This window comes from Corapipo altera, unplaced genomic scaffold (genome assembly GCF_003945725.1).
Source record: "Corapipo altera isolate COAL_440 unplaced genomic scaffold, ASM394572v1 89, whole genome shotgun sequence".
Lineage (NCBI taxonomy): Eukaryota > Metazoa > Chordata > Aves > Passeriformes > Pipridae > Corapipo > Corapipo altera.
Window position 1 is genome coordinate 1,408,717 of NW_020884968.1, and position 24,072 is coordinate 1,432,788.

The following is a 24,072-nucleotide window of genomic DNA, read 5'->3' on the forward strand; positions in this document are numbered from 1 at the left end:
AGGCAACCCTTGTTATCAACGCACGCTAGGGAATGAGCAGATCTAGAGCAACCCTGCCAAGAAGGACTTGGTGGTGCTGGTGGATGAGAAGCTGGACATGAGCCAGAAATGTGTGCTCACAGCCAGAAAGCCAATTTTGTCCTGGGCTGCATTGACAGCAACATGGCCAGCAGGTGAGGGAGTGATTCTGCCCCTCTACTCTGCTCTGATGAGAGCCCACCTGGAGCGCTGCATCCAACTGCATCCTCAGCACAGGAAGGACTTATGGGAGAGAGTCCAGACCACCAAGATGCTTAGAGGGATGGAGCACCTCTCCTATGAGGAAAGGTAAAAGAAACTGGATTTTTTCAGCCTGGAGAAGGCTTTAGGGTGACCTAGTTGTGGCCTTCCAGTACCTGAAGGGAGCTTACAAGACAGATGGCGGACATGTAGTGACAGGACAAGGGGGAATGTCTTTAAACTGAAAGAGGGGAGGTTTAGGTTAGGAATATGGAAGAAATTCTTCCTTATGAGGGTGGTGAGACACTGGCTCAGGTTGCCCAGAGAAGTTGTGGATGCCTCATCTCTGGCAGCGTTCAAGGACAGGCTGGATGGGGCTCTGTGCAACCTGGTCTAGTGGAAAGCATCACTGCCCTTGGCAGGGAGGTTGGAACTAGATGATCCTCAAGGTTCTTTCCGACCCAAACCATCCTGTTATTTTGTGATTCTGTGTGATTTTATGGCCTCCATTCCGGCCATAAAATAGCATTTCCTGACCTCACAAGGATATTTGGGGTAAATACAGAGAGGCGTTCCCATGCAGCGGTGACGGAGGCAAGACACACAAGCAACAAAGCTTTAACTCCGCTGCTAAGAAGCCTTTAAGCTTCCAGTCCCTGAGAACTCGCGAATGAACGTATCTAGCCGCGCAGCCGCCGGACACCCGCACCTTCTACCGGGGGCCTCCGCCTACGGCCGCAAACCGCCGGGCAGCCAAACACAACCCCCCTGGCAGCCAAACACAACCCCCCTGGCAGCCAAGCACAACCCCCCTGGCAGCCAAGCACAACCCCCCTGGCAGCCAAGCACAACCCCCGCCGCCATTGCGTCACCCCTCGCCCCCGCCCGGCCCGCGGGCGCCCCCCCGTGCCGGTCGGAGGCAGCGGCGGAGGGTGGGGGGACGCGGCGGCGGCACTTCCGGCCTCCATTTTACGTGGACGGCGGCGGCCGGAGGCCGAGGCGGTGTTGCGGGTAGAGGGGCTTGGTTCGGGCGGACGCGTTCGGGGTGCTGCGCTGTTTCCCTCGCTCTTCCCTCTGCCGGGGTGGGGGGCGAGGGTGTGGTTCCCTGTGGGGGCGGTTCCCGGGGCGCCGGCACGAGAATGGACTCCCACGGCTCCCCCGGGAAGTTCGCTCCCGGCCGCTGAACCCGCCCGCGGCCCCCCGAGAGGTTCGAGCGGCTCCGTGTTCCCGGGGAGGGGGAGAGCGGGGCAAGGGCCGCCCTTCTTTCCCCGCGGGCAGCATGGACCAGAGCGTCGTGGAGCACCCGGTGACCCTCATCATCAAGGCCCCCAACCAGAAATACACCGATCAGACTATCAGCTGCTTTCTGGAGTGGACTGTGGGCAAGCTGAAGACTCACCTCTCCAAGGTGTACCCCAGCAAGCCGGTGAGTTGTTGGCCAGCCCTTTTCCCTCGCCTTGTCCGTAAAGCTGGGGCTGCGGTAACTTGGTCGCTCAAGACTTCTTTTGGACCCTGCAAAACAAGTAAACAAGAGTCCTGCTGCTGAAGAGTGACCTGCGTGAAGGCAGTGGCTGGCCCTCCTCTACTTTCAGGGAAGTTGGCAGTATAATAGTGGCTTCTCTTCTACACGGTGTGAGAAGATCGCAGTGTAGCATCCTGGAAGGCAGTATCGCTAAAGATGCTTCCCAGTGCTTCTTATAGCTTTTTGGGGAACTGGGATTTAGGTGTCTCAGTTAGCTGAATTTAAGACTAATTGTAAATGTAAGAGTGCTACCTAAAGTAATTACAGTATAAGTGATATACCTGAGGTTAACACCATCTAGTGAATTCCCTGAGGTGTGGAGTAGATGTTTATTAATAATATTACTTGAAACATGCAGCTGAACAACCTCTGAATTTATTTCCTTATCTTTCTCTCTTTTAAAAGCCGTTTTTGTTGAGGTCGTGCTGAAAATTCTCTGCACAAGTGTATTACAAATATGTACGACAGCTTTTTTTGTTCCTGAGGATAATATGGTTTATTTGTGAATTTTTTAAAATTCTATATTTGGCAATTAAGAAGAGGCTGTGAAAAAAACTCAACATAGGTAGTAGTGGATAATACTGTACCTGTTTAGAATGGCAGTCATGCAGAACGGTGTATTTAAAAATTTGTTCCAGTATAAAGTGACTTTGCCTCTACACTGCAGTAGCATGTGGGGCCTAGACTTTGTTATAGAAAACATCAGAAAAAGGTTTAATTTATATTGGAAATTATTAGTATTCACCTAGTTCACCAGAAGAATTTTTTTTTTTTTTTTGACGGGGGAAGGTAAAATAGTAGCTTTGGGTCTCAAAGAGGCTTTTTGCTTTTGGAGAAAGAAGAAAAGTAGTCAACAACTTGGGCTGTGTCACTGCTGTATTGAAATGTCTTAAGCAGTTTTGAGAGTTTGTGGATATAGTTATTGCTGTGAGTAATTCTCTACTGTGAAAGCCTGTCTACTGTGAAAAACAAATATATGACTCCAGCTGATTGTTACCTCTTCCTCTTCACAAGAATCTCCTCCAGTGACATGTTTGTGTTTTAACACTAGTTTTCTAACTCATCCTATGATCTTGATAAATTGAGCTCCTGAAAGGAAGGATCCTTAATGAACAAGAGGTTTTCATGTTGTGTGTAGGCTTTGAGCAGTAGTATAATATTAAATTTTAGGTTCCTGAAACATCTTTCTTCTGTTGAAAATATATTTCTCAACATGCCTCTCATTATTAAGTGACTAGTTCAGAATCCCCAAAATTTTTCTGGGTTTAAAGAAGGGTGAGTTTCTGTAGTAAGAATTATCTCAGTAGTTCCAATTTATTTTGGATTTGCTGTACTTGCATTTAAACTAATAACTGAACACAGTATCTTTATTTCATGGAACCTTTCAAAGTAGTAACGTGGGAGAGGAGAAGGGTGTTTAATAGGATGGCTCCTATCTATAGTTAAATCAAAAAGTGTATTTTTGGCTTGATATGCTCTTGATGTTGAGTGCTACTGCTTTTTTCAAAATCCTTTAAATCTTTGTGCTTTTAGGAGCTCCCTCACCCCACACCTTTTTTTTATTCCTTTTAAACTAGATCAGTGTCAAAAGCTTGTTGATCAGATTTCTGTGTTCCCTGAATATGATAGGTCCTGGAAATAACTTCTATTACAATGCTATTTTAGGCAGAGTACATCAGAACACACTCTGTGGAGATCTTGCTGTGTTCTTGAAGTTAAGGGTGTAAAATAGAAATCAGTTGCTGTCACTGCTGTATGTTGTGTTTCAAGTTTTCAGTGTGACTTGGACTTCATTCTCGTTATGTGCCTCTGTAATTTAGTCAGTAAACTGATGGTAACTGTAAGTGTTGTAATTAAATTTACAATTTATTAAGAGTATATCTTCAGAAAGTGAGGTGGTTAAAATAGGCAGATCAGAAGTTAGGCCTTGAGGCAGTGTTGTTTGTGATTTTTTTTTTCTGGATTAATTTGTGTAAATGACTTGCCTAAATACATAAAAATTTCAAATGTAGTCACACTTAGACTGGTTTAGTTGTTATTAAAGTTGGTATACTTTGCAAAGTAAGTAATTTAATAAGCTAAATAGCTTCAAAATGGTATTAAATTAGTTTGTGAGTCCGTACTAAGATTCACATTCCTCGATACTTTTGCTTCCTGATTGGACCAGTTTTTCACAGGTAGAGCACTGCAGTTGTAACGCCCCTAAATGAAATGTTTATGTAAAATAACATAAGGTGGTTGTAAAATCAGGCTGTGTGTCTCAGTCTGGCAGATCACTGCACCTTCAGTGCATTAACTGCTGCATCGATTACAGCTGTAAACTAATTTGAAGCTGCTGTTTCTCATTTCCTGTAGTACCTGTCATCTGGCATATACTTTGCCTTCAGTTTTAACCAGATGTGGTTGTTTGGAATTTTATTTCCGATGGAAGAATGGGAGAGAGGCTGAGTGAACCAAAATAGCACGTAGCTGAAGCAGTCTGAAGCAGTATAGCTCAAGGATGGCCTGTGTTCCTGAAGGACACTGCTAGCTTAGCTTAGGTTTGGTGGTTGGTAATGTACTGGGCATAGCTAATTTGGACTAAGCATTGGAAAGGAAAAGTGGAATTAAAAAGCACTTTCTCTGGAATTCTTAGTTTTAAATACATTTTGGATTTTGAACTGCAAACTGTCTCCTATCTCACTCTAAAGTTCAGGTTCTGGAAAAATTTTATCTGATGCTATGTGCTTGCTTCTGCAAATGGGGCCACTCTGATTATGTATTCTGAAGTGTTTTTCCATCACAGTTCAGTGTTTGGGCTAGCAGTGAGCATGCTGCTCCTTGAAGCAGGAGGTGTGGTAGTGAAAACTCTTCTGGCAGAGGATGAGTTGAATACCTTTTCCATTTACTTTGGCATATATGTGAATTACTGTATTTTCACATTAATCACCTCTTCTTCCATCTGAATTTAAATGTTCCTCACTCCCTCCACATTTCAGAATTCCCTGAGAATTGCAAGTGATAATCCTGTAGTGCTCACATAGGTATTTAAGTTACATAGGGAGGAGTCTTCCCCCATTAATGTCTTTGGCTTAATATGATTAACAGTACTCAATATGTGTTTAACCTTTTCTTTTTGTGGTTTTATAGGGAGCTGAAATGCATTACTGAAGGCTATGTAGTCAGCTTTGAGGGGTTGTTTTAATCTATCAGTTTCTCCTCTGTAAAGTATTCATATTTTAAAAGTTAATTGTATTTGTATTTAGGAAGATACCTCATTAGAAGAGGTTAAAGGGGGGCTCATACATAAGGTACTGAAGAGAAGAATTTGAATTTACTGTGTAGAATGCTGTATTATGAGTGGGACAGGCAAAAAAACATTCTATTGCCTTGTTGGATGATTATTTAAAGATTTAGAGTTTGAGCTGACTTTGTTCTGTTTCTTTTAAGCACTTCTGTCTTCTAATTAATCCACAGATAATCTGTCTCAGGACTAAGAAACAAGGATTGTTAGATTTTCCTTCTGACTGCACTGGTCGTTCTAAAGCAACAAGTCTGTAATTTTCAGGAAATTAAAGTTTTCTTTAATCTTGATGCTGAAAATTCTGGTTTTTGTTCTAAGAAGGTCTTTCCCAAATACAAAATGCAAGTAAGCTTGCATTTTGTTAGCAGCTTGTTCCTGCTTGAAAGGAGCAATCAAAAAAGATATAGCTCAAAAGAAGTTAGTCTGACATGAGAGTTGAGCATTTTTTGTTGGTGTTTTAAATGTAAATAGAAATAGTACAGCACTGATGTTGAATTTATTGCAGTTTTTTATCAATTTGCTGCAAATAACTAGTTCCCTTTGTTGTGAAACTTATAAAAATAGTGTCTTATGTCACTAATTAAAAATACAGAAAAATGCAGACTAATATAGAAAATTATTCTTAAATAGAAGTGATAAACTGTTCTGTACAATATATGGCAGGTTATGAACTCACTTTTCAAAGACATATTTAATCATTCATGGCTAGTATGAATTTGGGGAAAAAGTTAAAGCAAATCCTACTCAGATTTACTGAGTAATAATTTTATAATTATTTGCTTTAAGTATCTCTTTTTTTGTTCTAGTGATATGACCATTTTTTCTAGGTAAAAAAACCCCAGTTCCACAACCTTCCTATATTCTGCTAAGTTACTGGGAATCTGTAGAGGGCTGTTGCAAGAAAAAAACAATATCAAAACTTCGGTGAAAGCTTTTTCTACTCGGAGAGATCTGGGTCTTAGTTATTTGTGTCTTCATATTAGCAAGACAGGCGAGTGGGCAGCAGAAGGCTGGGATAGAAGGAGAGGTGTAAGACACAGTTTGCATGGTGGGGAAACTTTTCAAATATTTCGTGCTGATAATGCATGGCTGATGCATTATCATGATGTTAGGCTAGATTTCTGCATTTAGCATTTGCTTATGTTGGTGCTGTCGTTCAAGTGATAAATGCTACTGAATTCATTTAAAGTGCAAGCAGTAGTTAAACTGAATTGGTCTGATGATTGGATTACCTTTAAAATTCTTTCAAAATTGGTGAATATTTGGGAGCCTTTTTTAAAAAAAAAAAAGGGAACTGTATATTCACATAGTTACAGCATTTTAATGACCCACTAGTGTGAAGACTATTTAAAACTTTTCTTGACAGTGTGAACTGAATTGAGTGGGATTGAGGTTTTCCTTTGTTTTGTTTAATGAAGTAAGCTGCTTGCTTTGGTGTACTGGACATCTCACTGTAGATAGTTGCCCTGAATGTTTCCTTTTAAAAATCATTTTGTTATTGAACTGTTCTACAGAATAGAGATGAAGTTCATATCATGTGAATAGCATATCACTCATAAAAAAAATAAGAAATCTTTGTTTACTATACTAAGTTATTTTAAACTGTGAAACTGTAAGAATAGCAAAAAATGGTTACCGAAGTTGGAAGGCTACCTTAAAAAAATGCTTTTGCTGCTTCATGTTTTTTAATGCTTTCCTCCTTGTTTTCTCTTATAATGATTTTCTTCTTTGAAGGTGTGAGAATGGGGGCCAGGACTAATAACAGAAATTCCTTGTTGAAAAAGATTGAAATTTGTGCTCTTTCATCATTCTACTAACTATTCTGGGAGTGGTTTTTTTTTTTTTTCTTTGCCCCAACCACTTGTCCATATATATTTTCAGAAAGTGCCTGGAAACAGGAGCAGGGTAAAGAAAAATCGCTAAAAGAAAGGAAATTTTAAATATACTTGAAAGTTTTCTAGATCAGGATATGCCATTAAGTGTTGTTAATTGTTATGACACTCTTGCTTAGTGTTCAACAGCAAAATTCTTTTTCAGAATTAATTTGGACTTGTGAAGCCTCTGAAATGTTTTTAAGCCTCATTTTGGTGGTCGAACATCTAAGGGGTTTTCTCATCTGCAAATGTTATCTGCAGCTGTATACCTGTACAGCAGCAAAAAAGCTAAATTCCTTTCTTTGTCCCCATCTCCTAGTCCACAAAGGATCAGAGACTGGTGTATTCTGGCAGACTGCTTCCTGATCATCTGCAGCTGAAAGATGTTCTCAGAAAAGTAAGCTTTATATCAACACCATATGATATTTGGTCAAACCCCCTTTTTTTGGGAAATAGAAATTTAGATTTTTGCTGTTTAGCTTCAAATTTTCATTGTCGTATCGAGAAATGTAACTGTATAATGTTATGTTCTGGAAAATACATTTTCAAGTATCCCTTTTGCATAGGATTGTGATACTTGTGGATTGAGGCATGCTTCTGATTAGTGGGAGAGCAAGTAGGCTGTGTAAGTCCCAAACCAGTGTTGTACTGTGTGTCACAGAACCATGGAATAGCATGGGTTGGAAGGGACACTTAGAGATCGTGTAGTTCCAACCTTACTGCTATGGGCAGGAGCACCTTCCACTAGACCAGATTGCTCAGAGCTCCATCCAGCCTGGTCTTGACTTCTTTGGATAGTTGCCACTGTCACATAAATGGAATAAAACAACATATTTTGTTGATTTGGGCCATAATTTGATTTCTCATGCAGACTTAAATCCAGAACTTACCTTAAGAATGGCACTTGTGTAAGCAAATTAATATATAATAATATAAATATGTAATAATAATAAATATAAATATGTAATATATTAAATATGCAAACCCAGAATTCTTAATTCCTGAATGGCTTCTTGGGAAAGCTGTTTGTCCTATTTTTGATTGTCAGCTATTAACCATTCCTGATGATGTTTGAAAGTTTGTTGACTCTTAATTTCTTTCTTTTTTTATTCTGTTGGTTCCTATTGGAAAAAAAAATAATTCTATTAATCTAATTTTGGATTCTTCAGTCAACATTTAAATCCTAATCCTAAATACACATGACATCTCAGGTAGGAGATCTTGGCATACATGCACTTGGTTGTCAGACTGCTTCAGATAGTTTGGAATGATGCTACCAAGTAATAGTGACTTCACTGAGTTGGTGAAGTTCTTAATTTTAATACGTAGTGTGGAGGAAAATCTCTGAAGGAGAATGGTGCTTTAGTGAAAGTGGGCAACTGAATTTCAGTATGAAGGATGGAGAAACACATGCAGAGGAATCTTCAGTATTGCTTCTGAAGACTGACACTGTTCTTACTTTATAATCTTTATTCTGAAATAGAATTTATTAAATGGGATTAAACTTCTTACCAAAAAATGGTTTCAGTTTTTTATGTATAGGTTTACTGGAAAACTGAAGCTGGACTACTGCCAACCAGTATATGTCCTGTACCACTTTAAAGTTCAAGGAAATGCTTATATAACTTATCTCAAATCTTAGTTTTGCTTGTTAAGGACTAAATGAAGTCTCAATCCTTTAAATTCACTTGGCCTGCTTGCAGCAGACTGGTTTTAGGAAACATGATTTCAAACTTTACTTATGTGCTAGAGGAGAAATTTTGTAACTAATATCTTTTTTTCACTATGCAGGGGCTGTGCTTAACTTTAAAGGCATTTTAGTAGTTGTATGCCTTGGGTTTAGTTAAAGAAGTTTAGTGAATTTGAAAACTCAGCAGCCTTAAGCAGAAGTTAGAAATTTGTGTTGGAAGAAGAGGAGTTTCTTGTGCTCAGGCATTTAAGAACTTTTTGAAAAAAGGTCTGATTACACAAATTCAGTCTTATTCTCTGCCATATTCTTCCTACTGGATTAGCTATGAATTCCTAATATTATCTGAGGATTTACTAAATCTCTCAGTTTAGATTTGTGATACTTGCTCTTTGATACTGACCAGTGTGATTTCACTGATATAAAATACCTTGAGGCTGGAAGTTATGGCACTCCCCGAGCATAGTGATGTCCAACACATTATGTACAAATAGAAGAATATTGCAATAAACTGTCACATTCAATAAAGCTGTACACTGTAAGCTTACCAGTGATATGTCTAGCTTCCCTTGCCTTTCCCAAGGCATAAATTCATATCTAGGTAGAAGGTGACTAGTTAGGTTAAAGGCTTTTGACGTGGTCAGAGTGCTGATCACCCGTGCCAGTGCTTTCTGATCCTTGCTTGCTATCATGGACTGGTAAGAAATTACACTTAATGTAGTAGTGAGGCTGTGCTTGGGGTTAGGAACCAGTACATGTGGAAGAGTTTAAATGACTGTGAGTGCATCAGCTATGCCAGCAGTAACACACAGTCGTGTATAAAAGCACGTTTTTAGTTTTCTTTATTTCTAGAGATTAAAACTTAAAAAGTGGGTAAATGGGTGTTTTAACACTTTTTTTTTTTTTATGGTTTTAAAAACCTTCTCCAAACACAGCATTTCTAAATGTCATCTTATGAAAAACAGCAGCTTGCCTGCACCATGCTGATTTCAGAAGAAGACAGAGAGGTATTTTGTTGCTTTTCTTGTTTAAAATTTGATTACTGAGAAAGCTGCAGTGTGCAATCTAAATTCACAGTCATAGCTGTTCTGTTGCTATGGCCATATAAGGGGGTGTTTTAATTTGGTACAGTGAAATAGCTTCAGATGGAAGTTGTTATGGCATCCATGTTGAGGGGTGAGCATATTCCTGCAGAATTGGCATGGGCATGCTGACACAGCTTCAAGTGGTGCCACTCATTTGCTTCCTCACTTTCAGATGTTTAGGAATACTCTAGCCCTGTGTAGCACTTTTGAATAGCATTCCCTGAGTGTGGAATACCTACAAGGGCTTTCATTTGGGTGTCTTCAGGTTAGGCTTGAGGCAAGCTTAGACAGGAGTGAGGTGAAGGCAGTGGCTGGTACGTTTTTCTTATCTTGGTTTGCTTGTGGAACTCCGGCACCTACATTTTTCATGTACCCTTGTGTTGTTATTGAATAACACTCTTTGTTAGATCTCAGAGCAAATGTGAGTGTTCTTAACTTTGGGGAAACTGAGCCCTGTAAAAGATTTGAAATTTTTCCAAAATACAGGTTAAAGCTTGTGATATACTTCCTCATGTGTCTCCCAGGCTTCTTCCATTGGTTCTGCTATACTGCAGCTCTAGGGAAAACTAGAAAACTGGGGTGTTAAAATGTTCTATATGTTGTTGTGGACAGCTGCCAAGAAGACATTAGCTGTGAAACAGTAGGATTCTCTTGTGCTAGGCTGAAGTGTTGCTGTATGGTCTCTCTGTTTTGTATAATGTTTCTTTAGTGTTTGCAAATGCAACTTTGAAAGTGGATTTTTAAGGACAGTTTTTGCTTGTAAATTTCTCAAATATTGTTGCTTTAGCTTTTCAATTTCTTTAATTTTTAGCAAGATGAGTATCATATGGTTCATCTGGTATGTACTTCCCGGACACCCCCAAGTTCTCCAAAACCCAGCACCAGTAGAGAAGGTCACGGAGCTTCAACCTCCAGCAGTAGCTCAGTGAGTTTTTTTGTCATGCACAGGACATGAATGTCTTCTGTGCTAAGGAAACTTTCCATTAATTTCTCTTGTAACTTTTTATATTTGACTATAAAATACTGTGTTGAAAGTAGAGCATGCCATATGAATTTGCACAATTAGACTTGCTTATTTAAGGGCATAATTTTACTTAAACAGATATGACCCTTTTTTCACATAGTAATACAATTATGTTTATTAGATGATAAAGCACTACTTTTTCTAAGCTGTTCTTTCATTTTAACACTATATTAAAAAGTACATTTTCCTTTCTCTCTGAATCCCTGTCTTTGGCAGAAATTGTGCTGTGTATTCAGAATTTTAGAAAAACTTAAGTTCAGATTTATTTTGTGAAAATTTGTACCACTGAAGAGAGACCAGTGGTACAACCCTTGTTGTGAGATACAGGTGAAACTTTGCCAGGGTTTATTGACAGGAAATGGTCAGTACTTATGCATGAGCTTTGAGGTAGTCATAGTATCTGTAAGACAGAAGTAGAAAATGTTCTTAACACTTTTGTTAGTTAAGCTGTTAACAGAACACATTTTTTGACTGTGGTTTGAGCCTTGCCCTCTTCACACCCTGCAAAAATGATGATGATCTTCGTTTGTACTGTGTTTTAAGTGCAGTTAAGGTTTCTTTCTGTTGTTAACTTGGTAGTCATTACTGTAATTCTTGAGTTTTTCCAGAGTTGCCAGTAGCACTAAGCAACCCTTGAAGGTTATTCAGAAAGGGATGTGTACAATACCATTGCAGGTACTTTTCATCAGAGGTGTGTTGATTGTCAGCAAATGGAAAATACCCTTCAGTAATAAACTGTCTGTCTTCATTCTGTGTCAGTACTGTGTCAGACTGCTGTGTGACAGTCAGAAACACGAGCAGTTTAAGCAATGGTAGAGAGGGGACAGTGGTTAAAACATCTTTTCAAAGGCTGTATTTATATCTGTTTGCAAGCAGGACAGGGGCCTCCTTTGTGATTGTTTCATTGCTATGTAGATCAGTTGGAAATGTTGTATTTGAATGACTGTATTAATGCCTGCTAAAAGCAGGCAAGTATGCAGTGTTAGGGTCATAATACTTTGAAGGAAACAGCCTAAATCCAAAGCTTGAATGGCTCTTGTCCTTTCCTTTGTTTTTCATTTTTATTCCCCCTCCCACTGTCTAGTGGTAAACTTTTCTTGTTTTCCTTTGTAGGGCAAATGTGATATGGATGTCTTAAGTAATTGCACCTCCTCACTTCCTGAGTTGTCAAAGTTGAAGAAGATTTTCTACTGAGTAAACATTGCAGTAATTCTTAGCAACAGGATTTGAGGCTTATTAAAACTGAAATAATGCATCTCAGTGGCCAAATTGTAGTCTTGTTATGGTGACAAACAATTTAGGAGCCAGCTGTTGTTCTCCTTCCAGAGTTAAGTATTGATTCTTGGAAAGTATTGAAGATCTGACACACTAGTTTTAGGTGTGTTTTGGGAGCCTCAGGATTTCCTAGCTGCTTCCCTGTTAGCATTGGCATCCCTGTTCCAGCAGAGAGCACAGCAATTTGGATTGGGCAGCTGGCACAGTGAAGAGGGTGAAGAGTAGAAGGGGTAACTGAAGACAAGGATAGAGGAATGGTATTTAAGTCACTGCTGACCCTGTTGTCTCTCAATATAAAGTCATATCCTGAGGTTGTAGTTAGTGCTGTTAATGATAGGCACAAGAATTTTTGTTGCTGCTAAATATTATTTCAGTTAAGTTTTAATTTACCTCAGCTTTTTGAAACTATGATTCCCAGCAACTTGTGGTTTTCTCTGTAACCTATCAGGTGTTGAGCCTTTCTGAAAGCTTTTTTTTTTTAATATGTGCCCTAAGGCTTGTCAGAACTGATAAACCCCCAGATGACTTGCTGGTGCTTATATTCTCAATAAAACTTGCAACAAAACATTAAAGCAAATAGTTTTTTTTTAAGACACAGTAGTAAACCTTGGTAACTGTGGCAAAAAGATCCACAACCTCAATTTTATTTTATTTTCAAGAATTTAGACCGTTCTGGATCAACTGCTGCCTCACCCACAAACCAAGAAGCTTCATCTACATCTTTGAACACTAGTGCAGATGGAGTGAGGCATCGTAATCTTCCACAAGCACAAAACAATCCCACACCGAGCCACCAGTTCCCGTATTTAATGCAAGGGTAAGTGAGACTGGAGCAATCCTCAGCTCTTTGATACTCTTTAAAGTACTTCAAATGTTCAGTTGCAGTTGGGTTTCTTTCAGTCTGCAGAATGATTTGGCTGTTTCATCTTGAAGCATAAGTCACATAAGAAACATTTTTTTCGTATGAAAATAAGTGGTTTTAGCCAGGAGTCAGTCAAAGAAGTGTCCTTGGTGCTCCCTTTCAGGCTGCTTTTTTTATTTTTTTCTTCATGCTGTTTGCCCTCAACTTTGCGTGGACAGAAGTGCAGCTGTAACATATCTAGTGGATGTAGTTAGTAATGTAACTGATAAAATTATTGCTTCTGGTTGTTTTTTTCTGTCCTTTATTCTAATAGTCGACACTAAATTCTTACTGGAATATCATGGTTCTTAGTTTTTGACACGTAAGAGATATAATTCTTCACTTTTTCATATTGGATTCAACTGTAGAAATGATCTGGGGGTGCTTTGAGTACATGTTAAGTGCTTGTGCATCTATGATGGCATGTTTAAGTATTTTCATGCACACCAGTGAAATGTAATCAGTGTACATTTGTAGATCAGATCCATTATTACATAACTACCAAAATTCTGTCGTTTCTTTTGCACTTAAAAAGTAACCTTACTAATTTTAACCTATATGGCCTTTGCAGCTGCTTGAACATGTTGTTGTTCTTTTCTTTCAAGGGGAAAACAGGAGGATAGTGCACTCTGAGATGATACCTGTCATTTCCTCAGGGAACACTTTCAAGTTTTCTTTCTGACAGGGTGTTCTCTCAGTACTGTAATAGGTTCTAGAAACTTATTTGAATGTTGAAACAAAAAACCACCAAACTATGAACCTGCTAACAGTAACAAGTGTTTCTGTTGCTGGAAAGAAAACAGATATGAAGAACTGTTGAAAATTTACTTAGTTTCAGTCCAATTTACAAGCTCTAATTAGAGTTAACTTGGACTTTACTACTCTTGATAGTTTTCATCCTGCATTCCTTCAAGTTTTTTTTATTTTCTTACCTGAAATGTCCTTTCTGCTGGGAAGAAATAGTATTTGCAGTGGGTGGAGCACTTACATTATTCTGACCATGTACATCTTGTGGTCATACAGAAGTGGTCATACCTGGCTTAATGTCCAACCTAGGTGAGACCAGAGGTTGACTGTCAAGGCTGCTGTTTGGTGTAATGTATATTAATTAATTCTGGAAGCAATTTATTATGTGTTGTGTAAATGACTAATCTGTAAAAAGTTTTTAATGTTTTTCTGATTAGCTTTTCACATGGATGTACTTGAGTTTTTGTCATGCATGGTTATCTGAATAGGCTGTGAACTTCAAAAAGGCAACAGAACCATTGTTGAGTCTTTGGTCTGAAATAATTCAATTACAATACAGTGGGATGTGTCAGTTTGGAAGACACTGCTGCCTTTGAAAGAAAGAGTAGTTTAAAAGTCACTTAAAAATGACTTGTTGTGTCTGGCATGTAATGTGAGTTGAGAGGAGTGGATCTGTAGACGGAAAGAGATGCTGAGAACCTGACATCAACTGCACATATTTCAGGGGGTTCAGTCTTATTTGGACTGTCTCTAGCTTGGTTACCTGGAATAGGGTCCTGTTTGTGGCTGAGGTACATTAGTAGTGCACCTAAATCACATATTTTGTTGTTTTTTTGTAATCCACAAGGAATCTAGATGGTGATCCAAGAGCATTCTGTGGTGCAAACAATTGTAGTAAGAGGAAGTGATTCAAGGTTTTTAAGAGTGCATTCCAAGGCTTAACAGAAATGCCAAAATAAATGAACCTTAAACGATCTTAGGCTTTTTTTTTTTAAGTATTTTAATGGAATGCTGTCAGAACTTTTTGTGGACTGCTGGGCACCAGCTCTGCTCAACTCCAAATAATCTTTGCCCAGTGCCTGCTGTAGTCTGCTTTCTTCTTGAAAAACCTTTTTTTTTTTTTTTTTCAATGCTTCAGTAATCTTCTCAGACACATCTGGTTTTGCTTTAGGGCATTGCTGCTTGTATTCCAGCAGTAAGAAATGCCCTCTTCTTTTAGCTGCTCTCTTTAACATCATTTAGGGCAATGAAATCTAGCTTTAATGTAATTTATACACAGATTGAGACTTGTTAGGAACAACGAAGATTCATAGCTGAAACTGGCATTGCTTTGTGTGTTTTCATGACCAAACACTTCAGTTCTAGCTGCATGATGAACTAGTAATGGGGAAAGGTCTCCAGGTGTTTGAAAATATGTGAGGGTCAGTTTTTTTGAGCATTTTGCAATGCTTCCATTAGTAAACTGATTTTTACAAATAAGTAACATGAACGTTAAGTGATTAAATAATGGTTTTGATGGTTTTTCAGTTCCTGGCACGAAGCCTCAGTGTGTAAGTTGAATAACCTTTGGGAAAATAGCGTTTAATTCAGACTGTTTAAATATTCCAGAGGAAACAATTTAAAACTTTCTTTTGCTTTTGAGCTTTTGCAAATGCTGTTTTCTAAAGATCTAAACTTGCGGTGGGATGGGGCAAGTAGTTTATGTATCTGCCAAGTTAGTCTTCAGCTGAGGAGAGCAAGCACAGCATTGTCTGCTCTTGTTGATCAGGGCCCTTGCTGTGCTGTGCAGGTACAAACAGAACAGATGGCTGGGGCCTGAAACGGCTTGCATTTCAGACTGGAGAGTACTTGGAAGCAGTGAACAGACAAGAAACATCAAGGCAGGGAGACTGTTTGTCAAGTGTGGGTGGCCCCTCCAGTGAAATGTTTTCGTAGTGTACACAGTCATGTTTGAAAGCAGATAACAAAATTACATACTGACAGCATGCAGTATGTTGTAGCACATAAATACCTTGCTGCGTCAGTCACCTTTGCTCGCTGGATTTTTTTTCTGAGTAGCAAATAACGTAGAGGAGGATATTGAAATAGTACTTGAAGCTGATATCCCGAGCTCATATGAGATGTGTGTGGGTCAGGGTTAAACAAACCCAGTTATTGTCAGTCATGCAGATGACAGAGAATGAGCTTTTGAGTCTGAATAAAAAGTCTTATTTTCCACTAGTGGTAAGCAGTATATTCATGATGATTGCAGCTAATTAGTCTGACCTTACAGTCAAATTCAGTGCTGGTTATCTCATTTTGGGTGTCTTCCATAGACCAAAAGAAATAATTCTGAGCTTTCTAGCCATCCTAAGGAGCATGTGTCTTTTCAGAATATTCCAAAGCTATCTCTACCATTTGAACTGTTTTCTGGCTTATCTGTTTCTCTATTGTCTGCTCTGCTTTGTTGTCCAGTCTTTGAATGCCTGTACAGATCCTACAGATCTTCTTTGCTCTTGTGCTGTTGCTGCCACTCTTCTGAAATATTCTGCTTCCTACCTTTTTCTCCTTTTGGAAAAAGATAAGGAAAAAGTACATGCACTTTCCTTTTTCTTTAAACAGCAAGCTTTGCTTTGCTGAGAAAAACTTCTTCCTTTGGAGAGGTTCTTCTCACTGAAGTGTGTTACACTGTTTGGAATTGTTTCTGAATTTCATAAGCTAACTTAATACCCTGACAACTGTAATAGCTGTATAATTGACAACATCTGCTTAATTTTGATTTTTGATGAGCAAACAAAATACTGCTGTGCTAGTTGTCGTTCCAAGCCTGAAGCCTGTTGTAAGCCAGTGCACTTTTGCTTAGTAAAGGAACCTGACCTTGGAGAACTTAAGTCTTGCTTTTCAAATAGACATATCTCCTAGAAAAGCTATTGGAAAAAAAAGGAAATTCAATAGCCCACCAAAATATTTGAATGTGAAAGAAAAGAACATGACATAACTCATCTTTTGTGGTTTCCCATGTTTTGAGTGGTTACTTAATCTACTATTAAGCTTTAAGACATCAAGAAAGCAACTTTTGAAAGAGTTTAGAAGAAAGGAGGGACTCAAATCTGGTAATATTTCTAAAAGATGTATCTGTGAGGGTGAGCTATTAGCCTGAGGCAGCTCAACTTTTGTCGAGCTCAACAGAGCAGTTACAAAGAAGAACCCGAAAGTCTTTATCTGACGAGGAAAGGAACTGGGTGAATTCCTTCAGAATTCACTCAGGCAAGTTGGGTAGCACTCCTTACTGGTGACTGAGCTGGCAGTGATACTGATATTCTACCTGCTTGAAATTGAGACACTGCTCAGTGGTTTGTCTCGGCATAGTACTTAATGACACCCATGCAGAATATTTGAATTATTTTCTCATTTTGAGAGTCAAATGTTTTATGAATTTTGGAGGAATCTTATTTCTCAAAGTGATTGCCAGTTCTGGGGATAGAAAAACACATTCTTAAAGCTTGCAGCTGAAAATCATGATAAATGTTTTCCAGTAGCAGCTTGACAACTTTGCTGCTTCAACATGTTAATTATGCATAAATAAATAGCATCAGCAGGGCTGCCAGTTCACCCTTTCAATTTTTTAAACAAACCCAGAGTATTGCCTCTGATTATCTCAGTTTGTATTTGGTATCAGGAAAGTAATTTTGCTTGCTCCCTCCCCCTATTGTCAGAACAGGTTATAACTAAATACAAACATAATAGTTTTAGCAGAGGTCATGGAGTTGCACGGCAGGCTCTTGTCCAGAATTACAGTGAAATGCTTGTTCATGCATAACATGGAAAAAAAAGATTTTAATGTCTTCCCCCATCTTTCTTTCTGGGCATGTCGTATATATCTGAATGCCTGGTAGACTAATGAATTCTCTTGGTGATATTTTTGCAGGGAGTGCCTTACTTAGGGAACAGGTGTAGTCTGCAGTACAATTACAGCAGTCTCAGCTTTTGCTACCTGCAGTCTGAATAAACTTTTCTTCATGCTTTATACTCTCATGCTGTCCTGAAAGATGTCCTGGTTTACTACAGTTCACTACATCAAAATCTTTTGGGAAAGAGTTGGAAATCTTGCCAAAACATGCTATGTGCTCTAGGAGGTAAGAGAGGCTTAAGAAGTCTAAAAGCAGACAAAACCAAACCTAAAACCTGCATACAGAAATTTTACCTCTTTTGCATGTGAACCAGAGCTAAACGCCCATAGGGAAGAGAATCACTTAATGCTCGAAGTATTCAAGGTGGGGGGAATATAAATCCTTTACAGTGCTCTTAGTTGCAGTCTTCAGAGCTATATCTGGAAGATTAGTTTGTTGTCTTTGCTCATATTCGTTTGTTCACATCTCTGATCACAGTAATATTTCAGGTATTGCTTCTAAAAGAAAGCTGTAGAAGATAGTAAGTTTTCCCTTTACAGCTCCTGTAGCACCTTTAAGGATGACCCCTGAACTTAAAAGGAATTGTAGGGAAGAATTTCTGCAGTTAACACAGTTCTTGAAAAAGTTTCAACATGGTTTTGTCCGAGGGATGCAGCTAGTGACAGACTAAGTACAATAACATAAGTACTCTTTCTGTAGAAATAACTTTGCTTATTAATTTCTTTTATGAAAATATAGTGCTTTTTTGGGATGGGTTAGATGATCTCACTACATGTTGTTTGGGTGTTATTTCAGTGCATTATTTTAGGGGGAAAAATGAGAGGAAAAATGCTACTTTGTTTTTTTGATAGTAGTGCATTTTATGGATGTAGCAATTTAGAGCTGAATATTTTTCTTTAAATCCTTCTCTAGCAATATAGGCAACCAGTTTCCAGGCCAAGGTGTTCCTGCTGGATTTTCTCTGTATCCTTCATTCAGTCCCTTACAGATGATATGGTGGCAACAGATGTATGTACGTCAGTACTACATGCAATAGTAAGTCTGTATTATCTTAGTACTGAGTTACACTAATGAAAAAAATGTATTAAATGTTGTGTGCAGGATCAAAATGTCTCTTTATTTTGTCTGGGTCTGTTGTTTTACACTTAGTTTTGTCCAGCAAATTATGAAATCCAGCCTTGGATTGGAATTAATGTATTAGTAAGTAAAGATCTAAGGGAGAATGCAGTTTGTTTTGACATGTATTACATGTGAAACTTTGTTTTTGCTACTGTGGAAAAGAAGAATAGGCTTAGTAATTACAGTGCATGTTTTTTGACAAACCAGTTTTATGTTTAAAATTTTAGCCAAGCTGCTGTTTCAGCCCAAGTGACTTCCAGCACGGAGCCAGCAAGATCTGCAGTTGCCCAGGCTGTCAATTCGGAACGTGCTCCCGCAAATGAGCCCGCAGCAGTGCCAAATGTAGCTGTTCAGGAGAACAGGCCTGTAAACCCAAATGTTCAGATGAATGCACAGGGTGGCCCAGTAGTGAATGAAGAGGACTTCAATCGGGACTGGCTGGACTGGATGTACACGTTCTCTAGAGCAGCAATTCTTCTGAGCATTGTATACTTCTATTCTTCTTTCAGTCGATTTGTCATGGTAATGGGAGCCATGCTGCTGGTTTATTTGTGAGTACCACAGTTGAGTATAGCTGCAGATCTGAGATGTGGAGTACAGTGCTAAGGTATAATCCATTTGAAGTTAAAAATTACCCACGTGCAAAAGTTTAGACACTGCTCCTTTGTGATAAGGTGTGGCTGTTAAAAAAAAAAATCAAACAAGTAGACAAACTGATACAAAGAAAGAAAGAAGTCATTCTCAAAACACTTTTACAGTGAGTTGGATGCCACTTATACCTGAAACACAATGCTCTTAAATGTTGGTGATATTAATAGGTCAGTATTGTAGAATTTTGGGATGAAAATTTAGAAAGGTTGAGAGTAGGGAAGTTCATCTACATCAAGCATATACTTGCCTAAACTTCTTGGATATGAAACGGCAGAGCTAAGCTCATGTTAATTTCAAAAATAACTTATGTGATCTGTGCAGTAAATTTTGTTAGGCAGAGTTAAAGTAGTGATACTGTAATGGTGGGTACTAGATCTGGTAGAATTGCAGGGACTTAAAAAATTTTTGCAACATGTCATAAAGACCTAAGTGCACGCTCTGTTTCATTCACAAATATTAGTACTGTTGTCATCACTTCCTTTTGCATATGAAAGTACCTTAGTGATGTAAGTAGAAGTGGAAATCAACAATAATGCTTGATATTTTGGACTGATGTCATTCACTGAGAGTTTCCTTACATTGTAGTTTCAATCCTCACAAGGGCTGTTCTGTTTTTCTTGCAGATAGGATAGTTAAAATCAGAATGTAGACACTTGAAAACATGGTAAAGGCTTATTTAATTTACAATGGCAATGTGATTCAAACCCTAGCTGAAGTTTAAATTCTTTTTTCCACAGAAAATCAAATTTAAACTATGAAAAATTAAGGCTACCTTTGAAAATTTATATAACTTAAGTACTTAAAAATGGGGAGGATACCCCAAAAAAGTATTCTGCGTATTTAATCACCTAATGGTACATTACTCCTCATGTGGAACTGAGAGCTGTGAACCCCAAGACCCTTCTTAACTCAGACATTGAAGAATAGCCATTCAATGTGAAAGTAAGAATTACAGAAAAATAGATGTAACTTCATTCATTCAAGAAGTACTTAAAGTAATTTACTGAAGTAGTTAGCTGTAGTAGAAAAATCTTTTTGTTCCTTTCAAAAGAGAGGTTTTCAACTGTTCCACTTTCTTACATAGACACCAAGCTGGATGGTTTCCCTTTAGGCAAGAGGGAGGCCAACAACAGGCAGCCAATAATGCAGAAGTGAACCGTGATGGGCAACATGCAAATAATCCTGATCTCGAAGAGATGGTGAGTAAGGGCAGACCTGTCTTTTGAGACTCCTATATATTATACTGTAAAGTATATAACGCCTGCACAGAAAGTCAACTTTTATGAAATGGAGTTGATTAATCAGAAAGGTTTCAGCGTTGTCCTCAGGTTGTGCCTGCTGCCTAAATTCTGTATTTTTCAATTCTGGCAATTCCTGATTGTCTCTACTTCAGTCACAAACTTTCTTGGAGCTGGTTACTTCAGGAGGTTGTTCTGAGAGAAGTCACTTAATGTAGAAAGATACTGCTGGTTACCTTGTGTCAGAATTCTGGAAAGAAGCAGTTGAATTGCTTCAATTTCTGTTTTTAAAGGAGCGACTTATGGATGATGGGATTGATGAAGACAGTGGAGAAGATGCAAGTGAAGATGGCAATACAGAGCAGCAGCCTGGATTCATGGCTTCTGCTTGGTCCTTTATCACAACCTTCTTCACATCACTCATCCCTGAAGGGCCTCCACAGGTTGGCAATTAAAGTGGAAAAGGAACTGTGTCAGGCAGCCTCAGTAGCCATACGTAGAAGTGGAGCAGATTCTAGAGAGTGTTCTAAATACAGTGCAATTTCTGAAAATTTATAATGTTATCTTTTTGATCATGGTGTACAAAAATGTGTATTTTTTTTTCTTTTGGCTTTCTCATGCATTGAATATTTTAAGCACAAGTGGACTACTAAATGCTTTCTTTATGATTCTTCTTTTTCTGAAGAATAAAATGTAAAGATATTGGTCTTCCATGTTTTACTTTAATTTCAAATATGTGTTATACTGAGGCAAAGAGCTTGTACTTAATCTGCACCATTACCTCTTTAAAGAGCTGTTAAAAATACGAATGTTGACAGACCTTTCTAAGTGCTGTCTGTTTATCTGAATAATGTATCTTGTGTTAGTTTTATGCAGGGTGTGAATTCTTACATGGGATTTGAAACTTACATCATTCCTGAGAGAATGCTGTAAACAGGAGGATTGATTTGTTAATGGCATGTTGTCTTTATGCCACAAACTACTAAGCCACTTCATTTAAAAGCTAAAAGCTTTTTCTTGAGACTGTACTGAAGTTTGTTAAAGCTGGAGGTGTTCGACAGCTCTTCAAAGACAATTGACAGTGATGGGATAAACCTTAAATGTCTGATACATACAGTACTTTTTAAGGACAATATAGCTGCTCTGGGGTAAAACGTGTACATTAGGTTTTTTAATAAAAACTGTTATGGTAACTCTTTTGGATGTTTATATGCATATTTGAATGCAAACGGCTAAGAAGTGCGTCATTAAGGATGAGGATACGATGAATTTGAGAGTGGAATAAAGTTATCATGGTGGCATTACCAACACTGAGTAAAGTGATGTGTTTTTAGCACTGTCCACACAGTTACGGGTATGATCTCAACAGCAGACTATCTGTTGTTAAACTTAATTAACCTAATTAAAACTGAGAAAAGGCAAATGGTACATGAGATATTATCACAATGTGATGTCAGGTTTTCGGTTGCTTTCTTTAGACTTTAATCGTAGTCAAAAAGGTATATTTGGTTTTGTTCCTAACTCTGAAGTTATCATGTACTATCTAACTTAAAAATGGCTGCAAAGCTTCTGTTATACTACAACTAAAGGAAATTCAATCCAACTTTCCAATTTCAGGGCAGAGTTCTTGAATAGGTCTGAACAAGTGAGAAATAGGGATTTATTTTGTGCTTATGTCAAACTGCTGAAGCTATGCAGCAAAATTTTAAACCCAAAGAAAACATTTTAAGTTTTAGATTCTGAAACATCTGTCAGGATTTCTAGACCTTACTGAAAGCTGACTCAATTGGAAAAAAAAAAGAAATTTGAACAATTGTTTTAAACTTTTTAAGTTAAATAGAATGTTTTTTGATTAAGAAAATATATCTTACTTAGAAGTCTGTGAGAGGAGGAGAAATATAAATATAAGTTTTATAAGCATCAATTATTTGCTGTATAGGCAGCAGTGATGAATTAGTCATGTTTAATTATGATGACTTCCTCCTATTTTTGCTATGGAAAGCTAGTCTCAGTTTACATTCTTTGCTACATAAACATAAAACGTGTAGACCTTGTCCATGAAATGTTACCTTTTTAGTTTGTCGAGTGGGTCTAACTGGACTAGTATTTAAGGCCTGCTAAAAAAACTTAGATTTTTAAAGGAGTGTACACAGGTGGCAGTCTTGGATGTCATAAGATGTATTTCTGGAATGCTTGGGAAGAAGTTTCGTCTGTTTGACCTGTGTGTTCTCCTTCCTGCGCTTTCCGAAAGTACATTTTTCTTTTTGTCTTGGTATCTGTAACCTGAGCAGTTATGACCTACCAATATCTAGCTATTGACAGCCATTTGTTGCTTCTTATTGTCATTTTTTAGGTTTCTGTTTGTTTTCCATGCTGTAGGAAGCAATTGGTGGAAGCTATCTGTTGTTAACAGACTTGATTAAGAAAGCTGCTCTTATGGTGTTAGCCCTGGTTTGGTTAAAAAGTGTAGAATTGTTCCTATTCAGACAAGGATAAATGTGTTGACAGGTTTCACGAGGTTGAAATAGGGAAATGGGAGGTCCTGGCAGTTGGTTAGGTATTGAGGGAGATGTTCCAAGAGTTTTAACTGGAACACAGATCTGGAGCAATGAGTTGAAGAGGCCAGACTTCCAGGAGAACATCTTAAGGTCATTGAACCTCCCGGCTTCCGCAGCTTATCAAGATATGAGCAAGGGAAAGCAAAAATATGGTTACTGAGGAAAATCAGTGAGAAGTAACAATGAGATATGAAGTGTTACCAAAGAATTGGAGGCAGAGGAAAACTACTGGCAGGAGCAAAAATAAGAGAAAGTGTGATGATGAATAAATACAAAGCAAGCATTGAAAAGCAGATTGAGGTAAGAGAGGTGCACTTTTCAGAAGAGGAAAGAACTTGATGAAAATGAGTCAGATCAAGTCTTTGTATGTCTTTCTGAGCAATTTGCATATAGAGTTGATGGGAGAGAAATTAAACCCCTAGGAAAACAATTGCTTTTTTCTTAGTGTATCCTTGTAAAAACTGTTTCATAGCATAAAACACAGTTACGTAGTACATGGTTCTAGGCAAAGCTACATTCTGAACTGTATCATGAACAAAAGGTATGAGGATGAAGGCATTGTAGGATGTGCCCCAATATTGACATTCTGTCATGTATCTGTACATCACCCACTTCTACAACTTTGAATACAGAAAAAGTGATTAAAATTAATTCTTTCCCTTACCTTGCAGGAAGACGTGATATGACAGATAACCTACCTTTAGAGGAGTCCATGTATCCAATAGCAAGACTATGCCGACATGTGCAATGGCTTCATGATGTGTTAATAAAAAGACACACCAGAAACAGACACAAAAGTGAAGCATATTCCATCCATTATACTTCTTGCTGTGAAGAGAGAGATGAGATCAGCAGTGCTGGTGGAGCAGATGTATGAAAAGAGCAAGACACAGCAACTCTTTTGCGTTATTTCTTAATACTGTGCTTTGAAAAACACTTTGCAGCCAATGTGTATCCACACATACACCTGCCTTGACTTCTCAACTGCAGTTTACATCA

At 38.4% G+C, this 24,072-nt stretch overlaps 1 protein-coding gene across 6 annotated transcripts; it reads left to right on the forward strand.

Moving 5' to 3' along the window:
* Nucleotides 1-1,183: 1,183 nt before the first annotated feature.
* HERPUD2 (HERPUD family member 2) lies at nt 1,184-23,870 on the forward strand. Of its 6 annotated transcripts, none has more exons than XM_027665010.1 (9): nt 1,184-1,645; nt 7,218-7,295; nt 10,482-10,595; nt 12,629-12,786; nt 18,420-18,542; nt 18,854-19,177; nt 20,389-20,476; nt 20,809-20,958; nt 23,745-23,870. In XM_027665010.1, exons 1-9 carry the CDS (start codon nt 1,499-1,501, stop codon nt 23,757-23,759), a joined length of 1,197 nt encoding a protein of 398 aa, XP_027520811.1. In that variant the 5' UTR covers nt 1,184-1,498; the 3' UTR covers nt 23,760-23,870. The 6 variants fall into 6 exon arrangements, with proteins under 6 accessions (XP_027520811.1, XP_027520812.1, XP_027520809.1 ...); XM_027665008.1 differs by having other exon boundaries at nt 1,185-1,645; nt 20,362-20,476; XM_027665011.1 differs by lacking the exon at nt 7,218-7,295 and having other exon boundaries at nt 20,362-20,476.
* The last annotated feature ends 202 nt before the right edge of the window (nt 23,871-24,072 follow it).